The sequence below is a fragment of the Pelmatolapia mariae genome, linkage group LG8, assembly GCF_036321145.2.
Source record: "Pelmatolapia mariae isolate MD_Pm_ZW linkage group LG8, Pm_UMD_F_2, whole genome shotgun sequence".
In the NCBI taxonomy this organism is placed as follows: Eukaryota; Metazoa; Chordata; class Actinopteri; order Cichliformes; family Cichlidae; genus Pelmatolapia; species Pelmatolapia mariae.
Window position 1 is genome coordinate 9,166,180 of NC_086234.1, and position 14,630 is coordinate 9,180,809.

General features: G+C 37.0%; 1 protein-coding gene across 1 annotated transcript; it reads right to left on the reverse strand.

The window, feature by feature from the left end:
• Positions 1 to 2,506: 2,506 nt before the first annotated feature.
• Positions 2,507 to 14,317, reverse strand: LOC134633465 (5-hydroxytryptamine receptor 3A-like). The gene is made up of 8 exons (XM_063482304.1): positions 14,281 to 14,317; positions 8,797 to 8,958; positions 7,210 to 7,250; positions 6,992 to 7,101; positions 5,728 to 5,897; positions 5,460 to 5,617; positions 2,709 to 2,919; positions 2,507 to 2,640 (listed from the first exon to the last, which is right to left on the reverse strand). Exons 1-8 carry the CDS (start codon positions 14,315 to 14,317, stop codon positions 2,507 to 2,509), a joined length of 1,023 nt encoding a protein of 340 aa, XP_063338374.1.
• Positions 14,318 to 14,630: the final 313 nt, after the last annotated feature.

Below are 14,630 nucleotides of genomic sequence, written 5' to 3' on the forward strand. Positions count from 1 at the left end.
AATTCTAAATTTGCGGGAAAGGTGTGTTAGTTGTGCAAGAAACATACAGAGAAAGGAGAAGTTTATTTATTTATTTTTTACATTTTTACAACCAGATGACAGGACTGATTATTTCATGCTAATACACAAAGTATCTAGGAAGCAAATAGGAAACATGAGCTACAATGCTTGATGTTGCCAGAAATAAGCAAGGTGTGGCTATTGTAGCTCAGGAGGTAGAGCATCTACTAGTTGGAAGATTAGTGGTTCGATCCAGGGCTGCTCCATGCTAAATATCCTAACCCCAAGTTGCCTTCTCTTTTGCCTAAATAAGGCAAGTTGTATAAAGCACTTTGATTGCTCAGGTATAGTAGAAAAGTACTATTTATTATCCAGTCCATTTACCATATTTGACACAAGTCATAAAAGATCTACACTTCCAATACACTGTACTTTAAATATATTCAATAGTTAGAATTGGCAGAACAATAGCATTTTGTTTATTACTTATCAAACATGTACATAGATCAGTAATTGGTGTCAAAATTAATGAAATGAAATGTTCCATTATAGGCAGACATTGCTCAAGTTCCTGTCCAAATGAATACAAAGTTTAACTGAGCTTAAAGAAAATCTTTAAAAGAAGTAGAGAAGTTAATTCACCATTCCACTGCATACCAGATAACACAAACAATGTGTTAGACCGTCTTAACTTCACCCATTGTGTAAATATGTTATAAATTGTATTCAAAGGGAGCTAAAAAAAAACAGACTTTAAAGGCAAGCCAGCAGGATTAAATGTAAATAACACAATATAAATACCTAAGACAGAGATAGAGTAGATAATAAGATGGAAGGGAATACTAGAGAGGCTAGACTAAACTAAAGAAAAGAATCAAATATACAGAACAACTCTAACACCAACCAAAAACAGAATACAAACTAAAACTAATGACTAAGAAGCTTAAGGACCAGATATTACATTGCAGCTAACATGCAGTATCTGCAAGCTGTTAGTTACATTACAGCTAACCACTGGATTGTCCCTTTTCAGTGCAACTAGTCAAATAACAAGGAGCCAAATACTGCTAGAGACAAAGACAGTCAAAGTGGACAGTATATCTTTGGTTTCTTGCAGCCAGGGGCAGCCTGAAACTGATCCCCTTAAACTGATTTTTAGGTTTAGTGTCCTTATTTTCCTCCAAGTTATCAATTCTGTCACTAGTTAGCTAAGATAAACTAATGTAAGTGTATTTGCTGCAACCAACCAACCGACCGACCTGGTGACATAACATCCTGTGCTGACAGAAGATGGTGCTAAACATCCTTTTAAAACTTTAAGCACTTATTTCTTAAATCCAGCTTCACAGACACTGTTACACCCCTTTCAGTTTTTGAGAGTAGGGCTCCATGATGTAAATTAGTCTTTATATGTGTCGTGTTTCATATCCTCTTTAAACACTTCTGATTGGTTTTAAAGCAAATTACTGTGAACCATCATCAACCTGCACCTTAATAGAACGGGTTTTATTTGGACCAATGGAAAAGAACAGCAGGGGTGAACACACACTAAAAATAAGTTCACGTTGATCTTAATCACTTCTTTTTTTGTTGTTTTTTTTGTTTTGTTTGCTTTTTACTTCAGCCCTAGTAGTTTTCACTGTTCCAAAATGAAAACATAGTTCCCAAAAACACAATGAGTGTTGTGATATAAAAAATTAAGAAAATCTTATTGATTTTTTTAGCTATTCTAGTCCAGTAGCCAGGCTTCACTTCCTTCCTTTTACTGCCAAGCAGATTCATTGTTTTCCCGTTCTCTTCCAGTTCATTCGAGACTTGTTTGAGATTAAGGGATGCCTCCATCAATTTGCTGCTGCTATCCTGTAAAAGTATAGATTTATTTTTTAAGAAGGAAATGAACAAGCTTGCAAATTATATACAGAAATAAATTAAATATTAATTTACACATAACCATATCTCTAAGGAAATATATAACTTTATTTGTGGGCAGCTACAGTTTAGATTGGATGGGTTGTTACCAACATCTGCGGAGAATTTCATATCAATAATACCTTTAAAAAAAAGATTTACTTAGAAAATTGGTGATGTGTTTAATACTTTACCTGCCGTACATGTATGGTGAAAAACTGCTGGTACATTTTAAAAACTGGTTTGTTGCCATTGTGACTGGAATAATAGTTTAACTGATATACAAACACACATTTTAACTTTCATGCAACATGACAACTTTTTATACGTTTTTTTTTTCTTAAAAACGTGTTAATTTTCACCTCTTTGGTCACAGATTCTGTTTCATCAGGCGATGCATCATATACAGGTGCACAGTGACAACATTTCTCCATCCCTGGAATGACATATTAAACACAAAAAACAACATAATTGAAACCATAACGAGAAATGTAAACTTGCATACATGATAGCTTTTAGATACAAAAGTAGAATAACTGTTATGATTAAGCTCACCTGTAAAAACAGCATTTTAAGTTTTAAGTAAGGTTTTTCTCTGCTACTCACTTAGGCTTTGGTCACCATCTGTCTTGTTGTTTTGTGTAGCAGAGTCTTTATCAATCAGATGCATCACTAAAATGCTTTCCAAGAGGCTGAGCATCATCAGAGTAAAAACCCCAATGCAGTAGAGAGCTGAGGAGAGTAGGTTGTGTTAATGTGATTAACTAATGTGTTCCATCGAATAAACTCTACTTCTTTACCTATAAGTGGAACCTTGTCTGAAGAGCTGGGCAGAATGTCATTGAGAATAAGTTGCATCACGGTGACAGCAAGCAGGACAGTCACCTTGAAACTGAGCTTCTCACCCCCACTATCTGAGATCAGGAAGGAGACCAAGTCCAGAATCAAGAAGAAGAGGATCGGCAGAATGAAATTGGCAATGTAGAGGACAGATCTCCTCTTCATGGTAATCTGTGAAATCATGTGTCAAGTGGTTAATCATCCTTCTACTTTGCATTAACTATTAAGGCAGGCACAAAAGGTAAATAAGGAAAAACAAGTGTGCACAGAGAAAAGATGCAAATGCAGAGAACGCTGAGTGAGAAAAATCACTTTCATGCTTATGACACTGACTTTTGTTCTGTCCTCATCACAACTTCAAATTACACTGAGATGTTGGGTCTAAACTCAGACCCCGCTGTATCCAGGACTTATTCCCATGAAAGAAAAACAAGGCAACAGCGTTCGATCGATTACTTGCGCAAGGGAGGCCTCGTTGGTATCTTAGCTCATCACGAATGACCCCAACGATGGCCTCCTCTCGCTGCCTTTTATTGAGAGACAGTTCACACAAAAAGTAACGCCCACATAGTTTCTAAGACATTGTATGTATATGTGTGAACTTCTGCATGTAAGTAAGAATGTGTGTGTGTGTGTGTGTGTGTGTGTGTGTGTGTGTGTGTGTGTGTGTGTGTGTGTGTGTGTGTGTCCTCCTGCTGATCAAAGGGTAAAAGCAGGAGGAACATCCTTGGTCATAAAGGAGGTAGTCTCCCCCACACCCAATGTATGGTTTACCATAGGTAACACAGTGAAACCATACAAAGGGCAGGAAGTTCTACCAAACATCAAACAGACCTCCACAAGGATGTTGCCTGTGATAAAACACTTCAGCCTCACAGTTAAACAATGTAGAAATGGATGGTAAGCATAAAAATGACAAACATTTAACAATTCACTCTAACACTCATCACAACTTCAAATTACACGGAGAATGTTTCAGAAAGCCAGAGAAAGTATAGTATAGTTTACATGGGTATAGCACCTTTATTTTGAAAATTCTCAATGCCCTATGACTGGCTTCCTGCCCTTCTTCAGCTTCCATAAAAAATAGACCGGATTGTAATTTAAGCCACATGAAGCGAGACTTGCTTTATGTGACACTGCTGAAATGCATTGCGGAGCATCTAGAGGAATTGCAAATATCTTGAATGGATGTAACCAACTCCTGCAGCCACGTTGGCACCAGAACACTTTATTTCCTTCTCTTACAGACTTTCCTTGGTTGCCAGCACCCATTTGGTGCCCCTTGGTATCTCTTGCCTATGCCCCAATGTGCCCTTCTGTAAATAAACACAACTCTTAGTCTATTTCACCAGTAACCATGATAGAACAATCTGGCCAATCTCCAGGCCCAGCAGACTTGGCAACAGTCCATATATCCGTCATGGGGCCATGTTAGGTGAGTATGACCAAGTTCTCGGTGCTTTGGTCCAGCAACTTAAGCTAACTTCACAGCAGATTAGTCAAATGGATTGTACCCTGCAGGCCATTCACTCTAATTTACTCCCACTGTTTGTTACAATGCTCCTTGTTGGTTGAACTCTCTGCTTGAGCTTTATCAAATGATTTCCGATATGGTTGGTCTTCTTGTGGGACCACTTGTTAGAGGCGACCGTGGCTCAGGGGGTTGGGAAGGGCACCTGTAACCGGAAGGTCGCCGGTTCGATCCCCGGCCTCTCTGTCCTGGTCGTTGTGTCCTTAGGCAAGACACTTTACCCTACCGCCTACTGGTGTTGGCCAGAGGGGCCGATGGCGCGATATGGCAGCCTCGCTTCTGTCAGCCTGCCCCAGGGCAGCTGTGGCTACAACCGTAGCTTGCCTCCACCAGTGTATGAATGTGAGCGTGAATGAATAATGTCATTGTAAAGCGCTTTTGGTGCCTTGAAAAGCGCTATATAAATCCAATGCATTATTATTATTATTATTAGCCTTGGGCATATTTAACAACTAACCCAACATCTTGAGTTTATTTTGAAAGCTTAACCAGGCTATCGTTGCGCCCAAAAGCGATCATCTGTCAAAACGTGATTGCCTGTATTTAATGACTTGTTGGCCTATAATATGTGAAACAAATATTAAATGTATCTCTGATGAATTATATTGATTCTTGAGCTACAAACAACATTCCTGTACTAATTTTTTGGCAGACAATCACATTTTGGCACAATACCTTCTTTGATCACACCCTCTGTGAGGATGAGATTATTTGCCAGCTGTTTGCTCTCCATCTGGGAGAGGTTCAATAACATTAAAATATTTGTGGATTAAAAAAATCATATAATAATCATTTTATTAGATACTGATCTAGTTGGTTTTGTAGAATTGCTGCAGTATACTATTAGAACACAATAACTTTTCTGACAATATACTTCTTCCCATAATCATTAAAGTAATAATCAGCAATAAATAAACATTTGGTACATTCAGTATCCAGTGCATTTTTTTTTTATCAACAGGGCAAAGATTACTTTGTTGGAGCTTAAGAACGCGGCAACCGAAGTAGGTGTCAGTAATCATAAATGTGGTGAAGAAACCTAGAAATTGAAAGCTGCCGGGGGAAAAAAGCTACACAATGGATTACCTTTGTTTTCATGACAAATGAATTAACCTAGAAATATGATTTGGCTTGATGCTGTGTGGCTAAAGTGGATAAATGTTTTCAAAATACTTACAGTGTAAACAAGCATAGATTGAAAACGGTCCAAATCACTGGTTTGGTTGTTGACTGTAATGTCGAGGAACTCCCATTCATCCTGTGTTTCTATCAAGTCTTTGGACCACCTTGTTATCACTTTATCATTTTCCAGTGTTTTCAAATTTATTTCTCGAGCTGAAGTGGGAAAATGGAGTAATCAGATCAGTAAGGAAGAAAAATATGCTGTGGTATCTGATGACGTCTATTCCTGAGACCAAGAAAAACAAAATCTGTTATGAACTCACGAGTGTGTGTCATTGACTTGAAGGAGAGGTTGCAGCTCTGACTGTCAAAGGGGAATTTGTACACATTCATCTTACAGGTGCTTACTACCACATGATCATTCCTAAATGAGACATTGCCATTTGAATAAATCGTCAGAAAAGGATTTGTAGTAGCTTTATCCTTCTCTGTCCTGAATGAAAATGAAAAACAAATTATTACACGAGGTATAGTGCAATTCCATAGCATCTATCATAGACCATGAGAAATGACATTAAAGCAAAAGCAAGCAGCACATTTTATAAATAATTTTTTTTCTAACAGTCCCCCCCCTCTTTTTTAACATAAAGTGTAGGCACAGTTTTCATATTTTTTCCATGAAATAACAATGTTACATCATCACCATAACTGTTGGTGGGTCTGTGAATGTGAATACATTCCGACCAAGTGACCGAGTCATTTTTTCTCTTTAATAGTTGTTTCTTTGTAGTTCTTGTGTTTCTTGTTTTTGTTTATCTATTGTGGACTGCTGTCCCCCACAATGGAGCTCAGAATTTTATGGACAATTGTGTTGATAAACTCATTAGGAAGGCCAGCTCTGTTCTGGGATGCACCCTGGACTCACTGCAGGTGGTGGGAGACAGAAGGAGTCTGGCCAAAATAACATCTCTGATGGACAGAGTCTCCCACCCCATGCATGTAAATGTTGCTGAACTGCAGAGCTCCTTCAGTGACAGAATGCTGCATCCCAGATGCATGAAGGAGCGTTTCCGGAGGTCCTTCCTCCCTGCAGCTGTCAGACTGTACAATCACAACTGCTCCCAACAGACATAGATGTTTACATCAGTGCTGCAACAACTTCTCCTGTTATAACTGCACATTACTTTTTCTCAGCCTATATATACACTAACTTATTGTAAGTTACATGTCTACTTTTTAATGCACAGGTACAATACACAATCTGCACTTTTCTAATTATTCTAAATATTCGTAACTATTTAAACATCTTTCAGTATCCTGCTCTGTTTGCACACTATCTGTACGCTAATTTTAACAACTGTACTGGACTCTGCTCTGGTAACTATTGTTCATGATGTAAATATGTAAAAATTGTGTTTTCTGTCCTATGTCCCGTTCTTTTTGTATATGTGTGTTTTTTTTGCTGCTGATACAACCAAATTTTCCCTTGTGGCACAATTAAAGGATTATTTTATTCTATTCTCCTATTCTACATCTAAGAGTGTATGGATAGAATATAAATATTAAGCATATTAATATTAAACTTACATTTCTTCGATAATTAAATCTGGCATCCATAACAGTTCAGTAGGAATTGTTATGGATTCAAGTCCACAGAATTCCTTTGGGTTCCAAGAAATGTGCTCATTTTTCCATCTCTACACAAGGTTTTGTAAAAGAGAAGGGAGGGATGCAAGCAAGAAAAATAGATGAAATCCATATTTCAACAATAGCTTGAAATTGTGTATTTCTAATGAAAAACTTACCAAAAATACCCAAATATAAGAAATGAAGATCTGTTCGGTTTCTTTCTGTGAGCAAAGAAATCAAGGGTGACGCTAGATTAGACTAGGTGCCTGAGTATTCCATATATGGTCACAGAAATGGTGAAGAGGTCCCAAAAACAGACCCAAATAATTTTTATTCCAGATGGAAATAACAATTCTTTATTTACAGTGGATCTTATATCTTGCTAGCGATGCAATTAGCAAACTGTAGCTAACAAAAGTGCTGTAAAACTAGGGATGGGTACCGGTATCGGTTCTGACATAAACGGTAGTAACCAGACCGAAAAGCAGCACACATTTCGGTGCTTTATTTCGGTGCTTTTTTTTTACCTAGATGTCATACACTTTGGATTCTAGCCAGTCATTTTACCTTTGCAAGGATAGTAGGCGGGCCCAGGTACGTATGTTCTTTTAGAGCAGAGCTACAGATTAAAAATGCCCAAGGCGAAGCAGTCAAAGTCTGGCTGTACTTCACAGCAAAAGATGCAAACTCAGCAGCCTGCAACAAGTGCTTTAAGGTGATACTGTGCAAAGGAGGTAACACCTCGAATCTGACAACGAACCAGCGACGCATAGTGTTTTTTTAAAAGCCGAGAAATGCACCATATTTGATAGCTTGCTGCGAGACCTCACACTGAGCACATCTACTGCAGGTGTGGTGCCTGTTATCGGACCCGGAGTTAGCAACATCCCCCAAGAACCCGAAGAGTAGAGTCCTGGCCCCAGCCCTGCCAGTGTAGCAGAAATGATGACGAATGATGATGGCAGCAGTAGCTGTTCTTCTTTGGGCGAGTAGCTTAATGTTGTTCGTGTGTAATTTACGTTGAGTAGGCTAACCACGTTATTAAATTAATACATGTAAGATGAACTAGCAAACACCGTCGTAGTTACATGCGGCTGTTTTCTTGTTTGATGGCAGATACTTCCTTCACCCTGGCCAAAAAGGCTAAAATGACCAAAGAAAAAGTGGAAAACAGCTAAACATGAGAGGTTTTTGGACAAAGTTTGTGGTTTTTCCATTGTTTAAGCACTGCTTCCAGCCAAGAGTGATACAATATATGCCCTATAGCTGCAGAAAAGGCTAACATTGTTATCTTTTTACACAAAACAGCTAAACATGAGAGGTTTTTGGACAAAGTTTGTGTTCTCCATTCTTTAAGCACCGGTTTGAGCACCGTTTAAGCACCGGCACTGTTTCAAAAGTACCGGTTTGGCACTGGTATCGGATAAAACCTAAACGATACCCATCCTTGTGTAAAACACAATACCTTTCCTTATTATAAAATACAAATTCAAAATTTGTAGGGCTCTAAAAACATAGCAATGTATATCTCTCATCATTAAACTTCAGAGTGCAAGCAGATGGCCAAAACTTGAAGACAACCCACAACAGTATTAACTAATAATAATAACTATAAGTATAGAGCATTAATAATAGCAAATAACTAGAGTAAAGAATTAATGTTTTCTCTTTTAGCAGAAGGGAATGATGCTTCATGAGCAAAAATAGAAAAGAATACACACACACACACACACACACACACACACACACACAGCTTGAACTACTTACCATATCTAGGATGCCAAAAACTTTCATTAGATGTAATACCTCTGTAACAGTATTGTAGTTTTTCACAGGCCTTGTCAGAGTGTACTTATCATTGTCTTTCTTCAGGTTTAGAAACTTTACAACATCGTTATAACCACAGTTTCCATTATTGTTCTCTTCTTTTTCTGAAACATCAAGACACTTTGATGATGATATCCATACAATTTAAACTGAATCAAATCAAAATGTATTTATATAGCACATTTAAAAACAACAACAATGTCGATCAAAGTGCTTCACAAATTAAGAGCAAGTACCAACAGTGAGACAACAGCAACACAAGACAAACATAGAAGCCTTCCAAATGATAATCAACTAACTTGAGTCAAGGCCAAAGTAAATAGATGAGTCTTTAAGCGAGATTTAAAAGACTGAATAGTATCAGAAGTACGAATGGCAATAGGGAGATTATTCCATAGTCTAGGTGCAGCGATAGCAAAGGCTCGATCGCCTCTGGCTTTCAGACTAGACCTGGGTTTCATTGAGAGCATCTGATTAGAGGACCTTAGTGCTTTTTTTGGGTTACACAAATGGAGAAGTCCTGTTAAATAGCTAGGTGCCATACTGTTTAAAATTTTATAAGTGAGTAAAAGAATTTTAAAATCAATACGAAATTTCACAGGAAGCCAGTGTAAGTTAGCTAAAACTGGAGTAATATGATCATGCATTCTGGCACCTGGTTGTTCATATCCTCTATGTAACCCAACTGTATATACATAACACTGTTTATTACATATTGCTTTTTAAAACTGGCTTGTATATTTGTACATTTCATATATTTTTTCTCTGTTAATACTGTCCATATATATATAGTGCTGCAGACCCCCCGAGCATGTTTGCACTGAGTAGGAGATGCTCTGTCTCTCATTGTACAAGTGTATAGTGACAATAAAGGCATTCTATTCTATCTATTCTAATTGCAAACAGTTAAGAAAAGAGTGTGGGGGGCCAAAATAAAATAAAGGGAGGTATAGTAGTCTAGTCTCGAAGTAATGAATGCATGAATCAGCTTCTCAAGGTCCTTGGGGGGGAAGAAATAGCTTGGCTTTAGTAATCAGTTTAATCATTACTGCTCTGCACATTATCCTTCAATGTTGATAGTCATCTACAACAAAATATGGAAAATGTAAGTAAATCTTTGACTGAATCTGAAGATTATTTTTAGATAGTCTGCTTAATGAATCAAAAATAAATTGGCAGAGAAAGCAAATTATTGCACATGTATTTAAAAATAGACCTGTACCTCTGTTAAAGGTCCCGTTGGATATCTGCTGATCAACATCTTGTGGCAATAAACCAGAGGCATTTCCACCTGGAATAAATAAATAGATACTGTTGCATATGATGAGTGTATATAACAACTGTATGTATGTACAATCTCATGAAAAAGTCTTTATTTCCCGTCTTATTTCTTAGTTTTTTGCATATTTGTCACACTTACTTGTTTCTGATCAGTAACCTGAATAAATAAGAAATGTATCAAGGGGAAAAAAGGTTCTCCAAACAAACCTGGTCCTCTTCCAACAATATCTTACAAACAGTGAAACATGGTGGTGGTAGTGTGACAGTCTGGGGTTGCTTTGCTGCTTTATTTGTCATCATCAATAGAACCATAAATTCTCTTTTCTACCCAAAATGAGAATTTCTAGCCACCAGACTTGGACTGTGAAGTATTTGATCCAAAACACACAAGTACTTCTCTGAATGGCTCAAATAATAAAATGAAGACTTTGAAGTTGCATACTGCAAATCCAGACTTAAATCAGACCCCAGTGTGGTTGAATTAAAACAACTCAGCAAAGAAGAGTGAACCAAAATTCCCCTACAGTGATTGTTTGACGCTTGATTGCAATTCTTGCTGCTGAGGGTGGAACAATGGTAGGTTGTCCATAACTTAAACCCCACCCCCACCCCCCCTGAAATCATCATTTAAAAACTGCATTTTGTAGTTACTCTGGTTATTGTTGTGTAATGTTAATGTTGTATTTGCTTGATGATCTGAAATATATGTGTGTGACAAACAGGTTTCTCATATACATGTACTGTCTTTATGACATATATACCATTTCTTACTATAGAAAGTACTAAATTAACAATATAAACAATAAATATAATCTAATAATATAATCTAAATAGTCAAAAGAAGTAATGAATACATTTTGTAAAACAGAAAAGCTAACTGGCTAGATAATTAATTTAAAATGCATATATTTATAATTCCTGACTACTTTGGAAGTGCTCTTTCTGTACCCATAGTAATGGTGTCACTGGGCATCTGTTGATCATCGTGTAGCTCTACAGTGGAAGCATTTCCACCTGGCAGAAAAGAGTACAAGAACATGTCAGTTTTTTCCCCTTTATTAATGAAATCTGGATGTTTCGTTAAATAGTGATTAAAAACATACACATCTACTGCATTAAATGTTGTAACATTTGTAATTTTAGAGTTTATAAAATATCTAACTTATAGGGTGAGGTAAAAAAAAAAAAAGAAAAAGTAAACCCTACTCATGGAATATTTCACTTCATCACATTTCTTAATTCATTATACACAGTGCTACTTCTTGTAGCGAAATCACATGATATAATATTACACAGATAAAACACAAGATGATGCCAGGCCCTCCATAACATTATATATATATTTCTATACAATTCTAGATGCCCCCACTTACCAAACTCATACTTCTAATAGGGTTTACTATTGTGTTACTGGTGATGAATTTATATCTTGAATTCATTCAAATTTACACAATTTTTAACTGACCTTCAGCAGTGCTAAAGGCAGTGGAAATATTGGCTGCAATATACAGACCCCATGGATTCTCTTCACTCTAGCCAGACCTGGCTGTTGAACAGGCCAAGGAAGATATAGCTTTACACAGTTATTCTTTTTGGACCTTTATAGTTTGTATTTCACTTAATGATTCATTTAATTTCCATTTGCATTATACATTGACTTATTTTTTTCTTTTTATTTTATTTATTTATTTAAAAGGGACAGTGCAGTTTAACATAGTTCAAGTGCAAGACATGAAACTGATGTACCGCACATAGGTTTATAGCTACTGCTAATTTTCTACTGCTAATTTTTACTGGTTAGCTGTTGGCACAAAACAAAATTGTTAAGTTTAGAAAAAGGGAAGGAAATTCAAATTTAATTCCACGTATGCCACAGTCGATCTTGTAAAGTACCTAAGTTGAATGCTGCTTCCCTGCTGACTTATTCACAGAGCTACTTCTTGTAGCGACATCACATGCTTCATTATTACACAAACACAAAGCAATATTACATAAACACAAGATGGTGTCAGAGCCTCTGTAACATCGGTTTCCATTCAGTATATTCAGACTTTCATTCCATATATAAATATCTCTGTGTGTGTGTGTGTGTGTGTGTGTGTGCATAGAGAAAGTCTAAAGAAAACTATCCGGTCTTTAAGTGATGATGTGATGAAACCTTGTCCCTAACCATCGGAAACCCTCACGTTAACTTTTATTGAGTGGAAAAAAGTTAGCATTTATCCTCCAGCTTCACTGTGTTTATGTTATGCTAACATAGCTGTGTCGCTAGCGGTCACACAGCACATCATTATATACCAGCTAGTCCAACTTCAGTAACCCTACAAAACGTCACTGCTGTTTACTTTCCTGGCTTCATTTATGTGAAGTGATAGCAGAGCTGTACGTCTTAATTTGTTTCAGAAATCTCTCAGTCTGAACATGGTATATTATATTTGGATGGAAACTAGCAAGCTAAGTCCCTGCTAACTTCTGTCTTCATTAAATTTCATAAATTTTGTTTTCATTGATGCCTGGATGTTAAACTTATGGTAGAGCAGCTACACTGATCATTTTATTACAGACGAAATAATTTAGACAGGTTTTTGTTTTTTTTTTTTTTTTAAAACTCTGAGTGATTCTGCAGCGATTGTTTGACTTAGGGACCTGCAACGGAGTTTGGGCCCAGACACGGCTGATGACGTCAGACTTAAAGGCCGGATACAACCTATTATTGCAAAACTGAATGAGATAACGGTGGGTTATTTAGGAAAGAAACTCTTTGACAGACGGTTTTTTTTATAAACGCCGCTCTGTAGTGCCTGACTAAAGCAAGCAGTTTGTACAGTTTATGTTAGTCAGTGCTAAACATCCTTCCTAGCAATACAAAATTGCAAGCACAGGTTTTATGTGCATTTGAGAGGCAGCTGAATGAAAAGGCAACCTTGATTTAATGGTGATACTCTCCAATGAAGGATTATATACTTGTTGCAGTGTTGTCCTGAATGATTGTGTTGTCATTTACACAAAAGCTCTAAATCAGTGCTGGTATATGAGGAGAAAAAGACAAAGCTGGAGACAAAGAAATTGTAGAGTTTTAAGGTGGTTGTGTAGTTACATGTAGTAACCTATTATGTTATAAACTGGTTGGGTATAACTAGGAAAAGACTTAATCCTGATATAACTGGTGGTTAAGTCATACCTTAAAATTGCTTATAATAGTGCTGATCGCATCTTGTAGAGATATACTTTGACAGCTGATTCCACTTTTGGTCTGTACAGCTAAATCGTTGAACAAAAAGCACATTTAGAGGGAACAGAGTTGACATCAGCCTGTTGGTTCGGTGAACCACTGGTGCACCTCAATTAAACAACCCCTCCTCCACACCTTTCATTTTTAAAGTGATCGACAAACCCCAGCATTACAGAGACAAAGACAGATTAACAAAGACAAAAACAAAGACTTTTCACACTTTCTTCCGTGAATGTCTGCCCTGCCTTAATTGTCTCCATGTCTGCTTTGTTCCCAAGTGTACACTATCTCTTGTTTTAAACAGCATGGTTAAGATAACTTTATTTAGTCTTGGTTGTTCACATCCTTTTTTAAAATTTTCATAATTCTTTGTCCCCGGTGTCTTACATGGAGTTATATTTCCTCCCCTGCCATTGTCTAAGTTGATTTCAGCTTTGTATTGTTTACCTCCTGCTCACTTACTGATTACTCTGTGCGTAAATAGTCTTGTTCTTCCTCTCAGTTGGTAGCATCCAGTAAGTCCCTGTGTGTTTCCATGCCATTACTCTGTGCTTTTTCCTGTTACTTTCTTTTCACATGTTTGAATTTTTAATCAAATATCTTGCTTTTTGTTTTGTCTTCCTCCTAGGAATGCATTTTTTTTTTGTATTAATGTGTTTAAAAGCCCTGACCCATTAATATTCTTTTCTAAAAATCTGGTTTTAGTAGGAGCCGGAAAAATGTGTAATTTATCAACAGGATATTTCTGTCCTTTGTGGTAAATGGCTGGTTTCAGAGGAAAACAGTCTTTATACTGAACTACATACTTACTACTTATTTTTATGAAGTTAAACTAAAGTGTTGGTTACTTAAATTTCAAAAGCACCATAAATCATCTCTATGAAGCTAGATGGAATTATCAGCTTACCTGTGAAGAAGATCAGAAAGAAGAAACCTGCTATCATCATGGCTTTCAGAGATTAATAAGCATCCTCGTCCTCTGGTTTCTTGAGATGCTTACTGTTCTATTACTGTTAGTGCCCTGCCCTAGAAGAGGGCAGGGCAAATGTAAAAAACAATTGTCCTCTATTGATCCCAACAAAACAGCCTTTTCAGTGCATTTGATCCATTAATTGAACTTGATGACAGCAACTCAAATGCTGAGACAGGGCCATGTTTACCACTGTATAGTGTCCCCTCTTAAAAGTCCATAAATCTAGGAACTGAAAATACCAGTTATTGGACTTTTGGGAGCAGAATGTTGTCCCATTTTTGTCG

What these genes read in the sequence shown, in the direction of transcription:
- LOC134633465 (XM_063482304.1), bottom strand. Translation starts at nt 14,317, where the DNA reads ATGATAGCAGGTTTCTTCTTTCTGATCTTCTTCACAG. An exon ending in GATTTAATTATCGAAGAAAT is followed by an intron (nt 5,898 to 6,991) that starts GTAAGTTTAATA and finishes ATTTTCATTCAG; the next exon opens with GACAGAGAAGGATAAAGCTA. An exon ending in AGACAAGGTTCCACTTATAG is followed by an intron (nt 2,641 to 2,708) that starts GTAAAGAAGTAG and finishes TACTCTCCTCAG; the next exon opens with CTCTCTACTGCATTGGGGTT.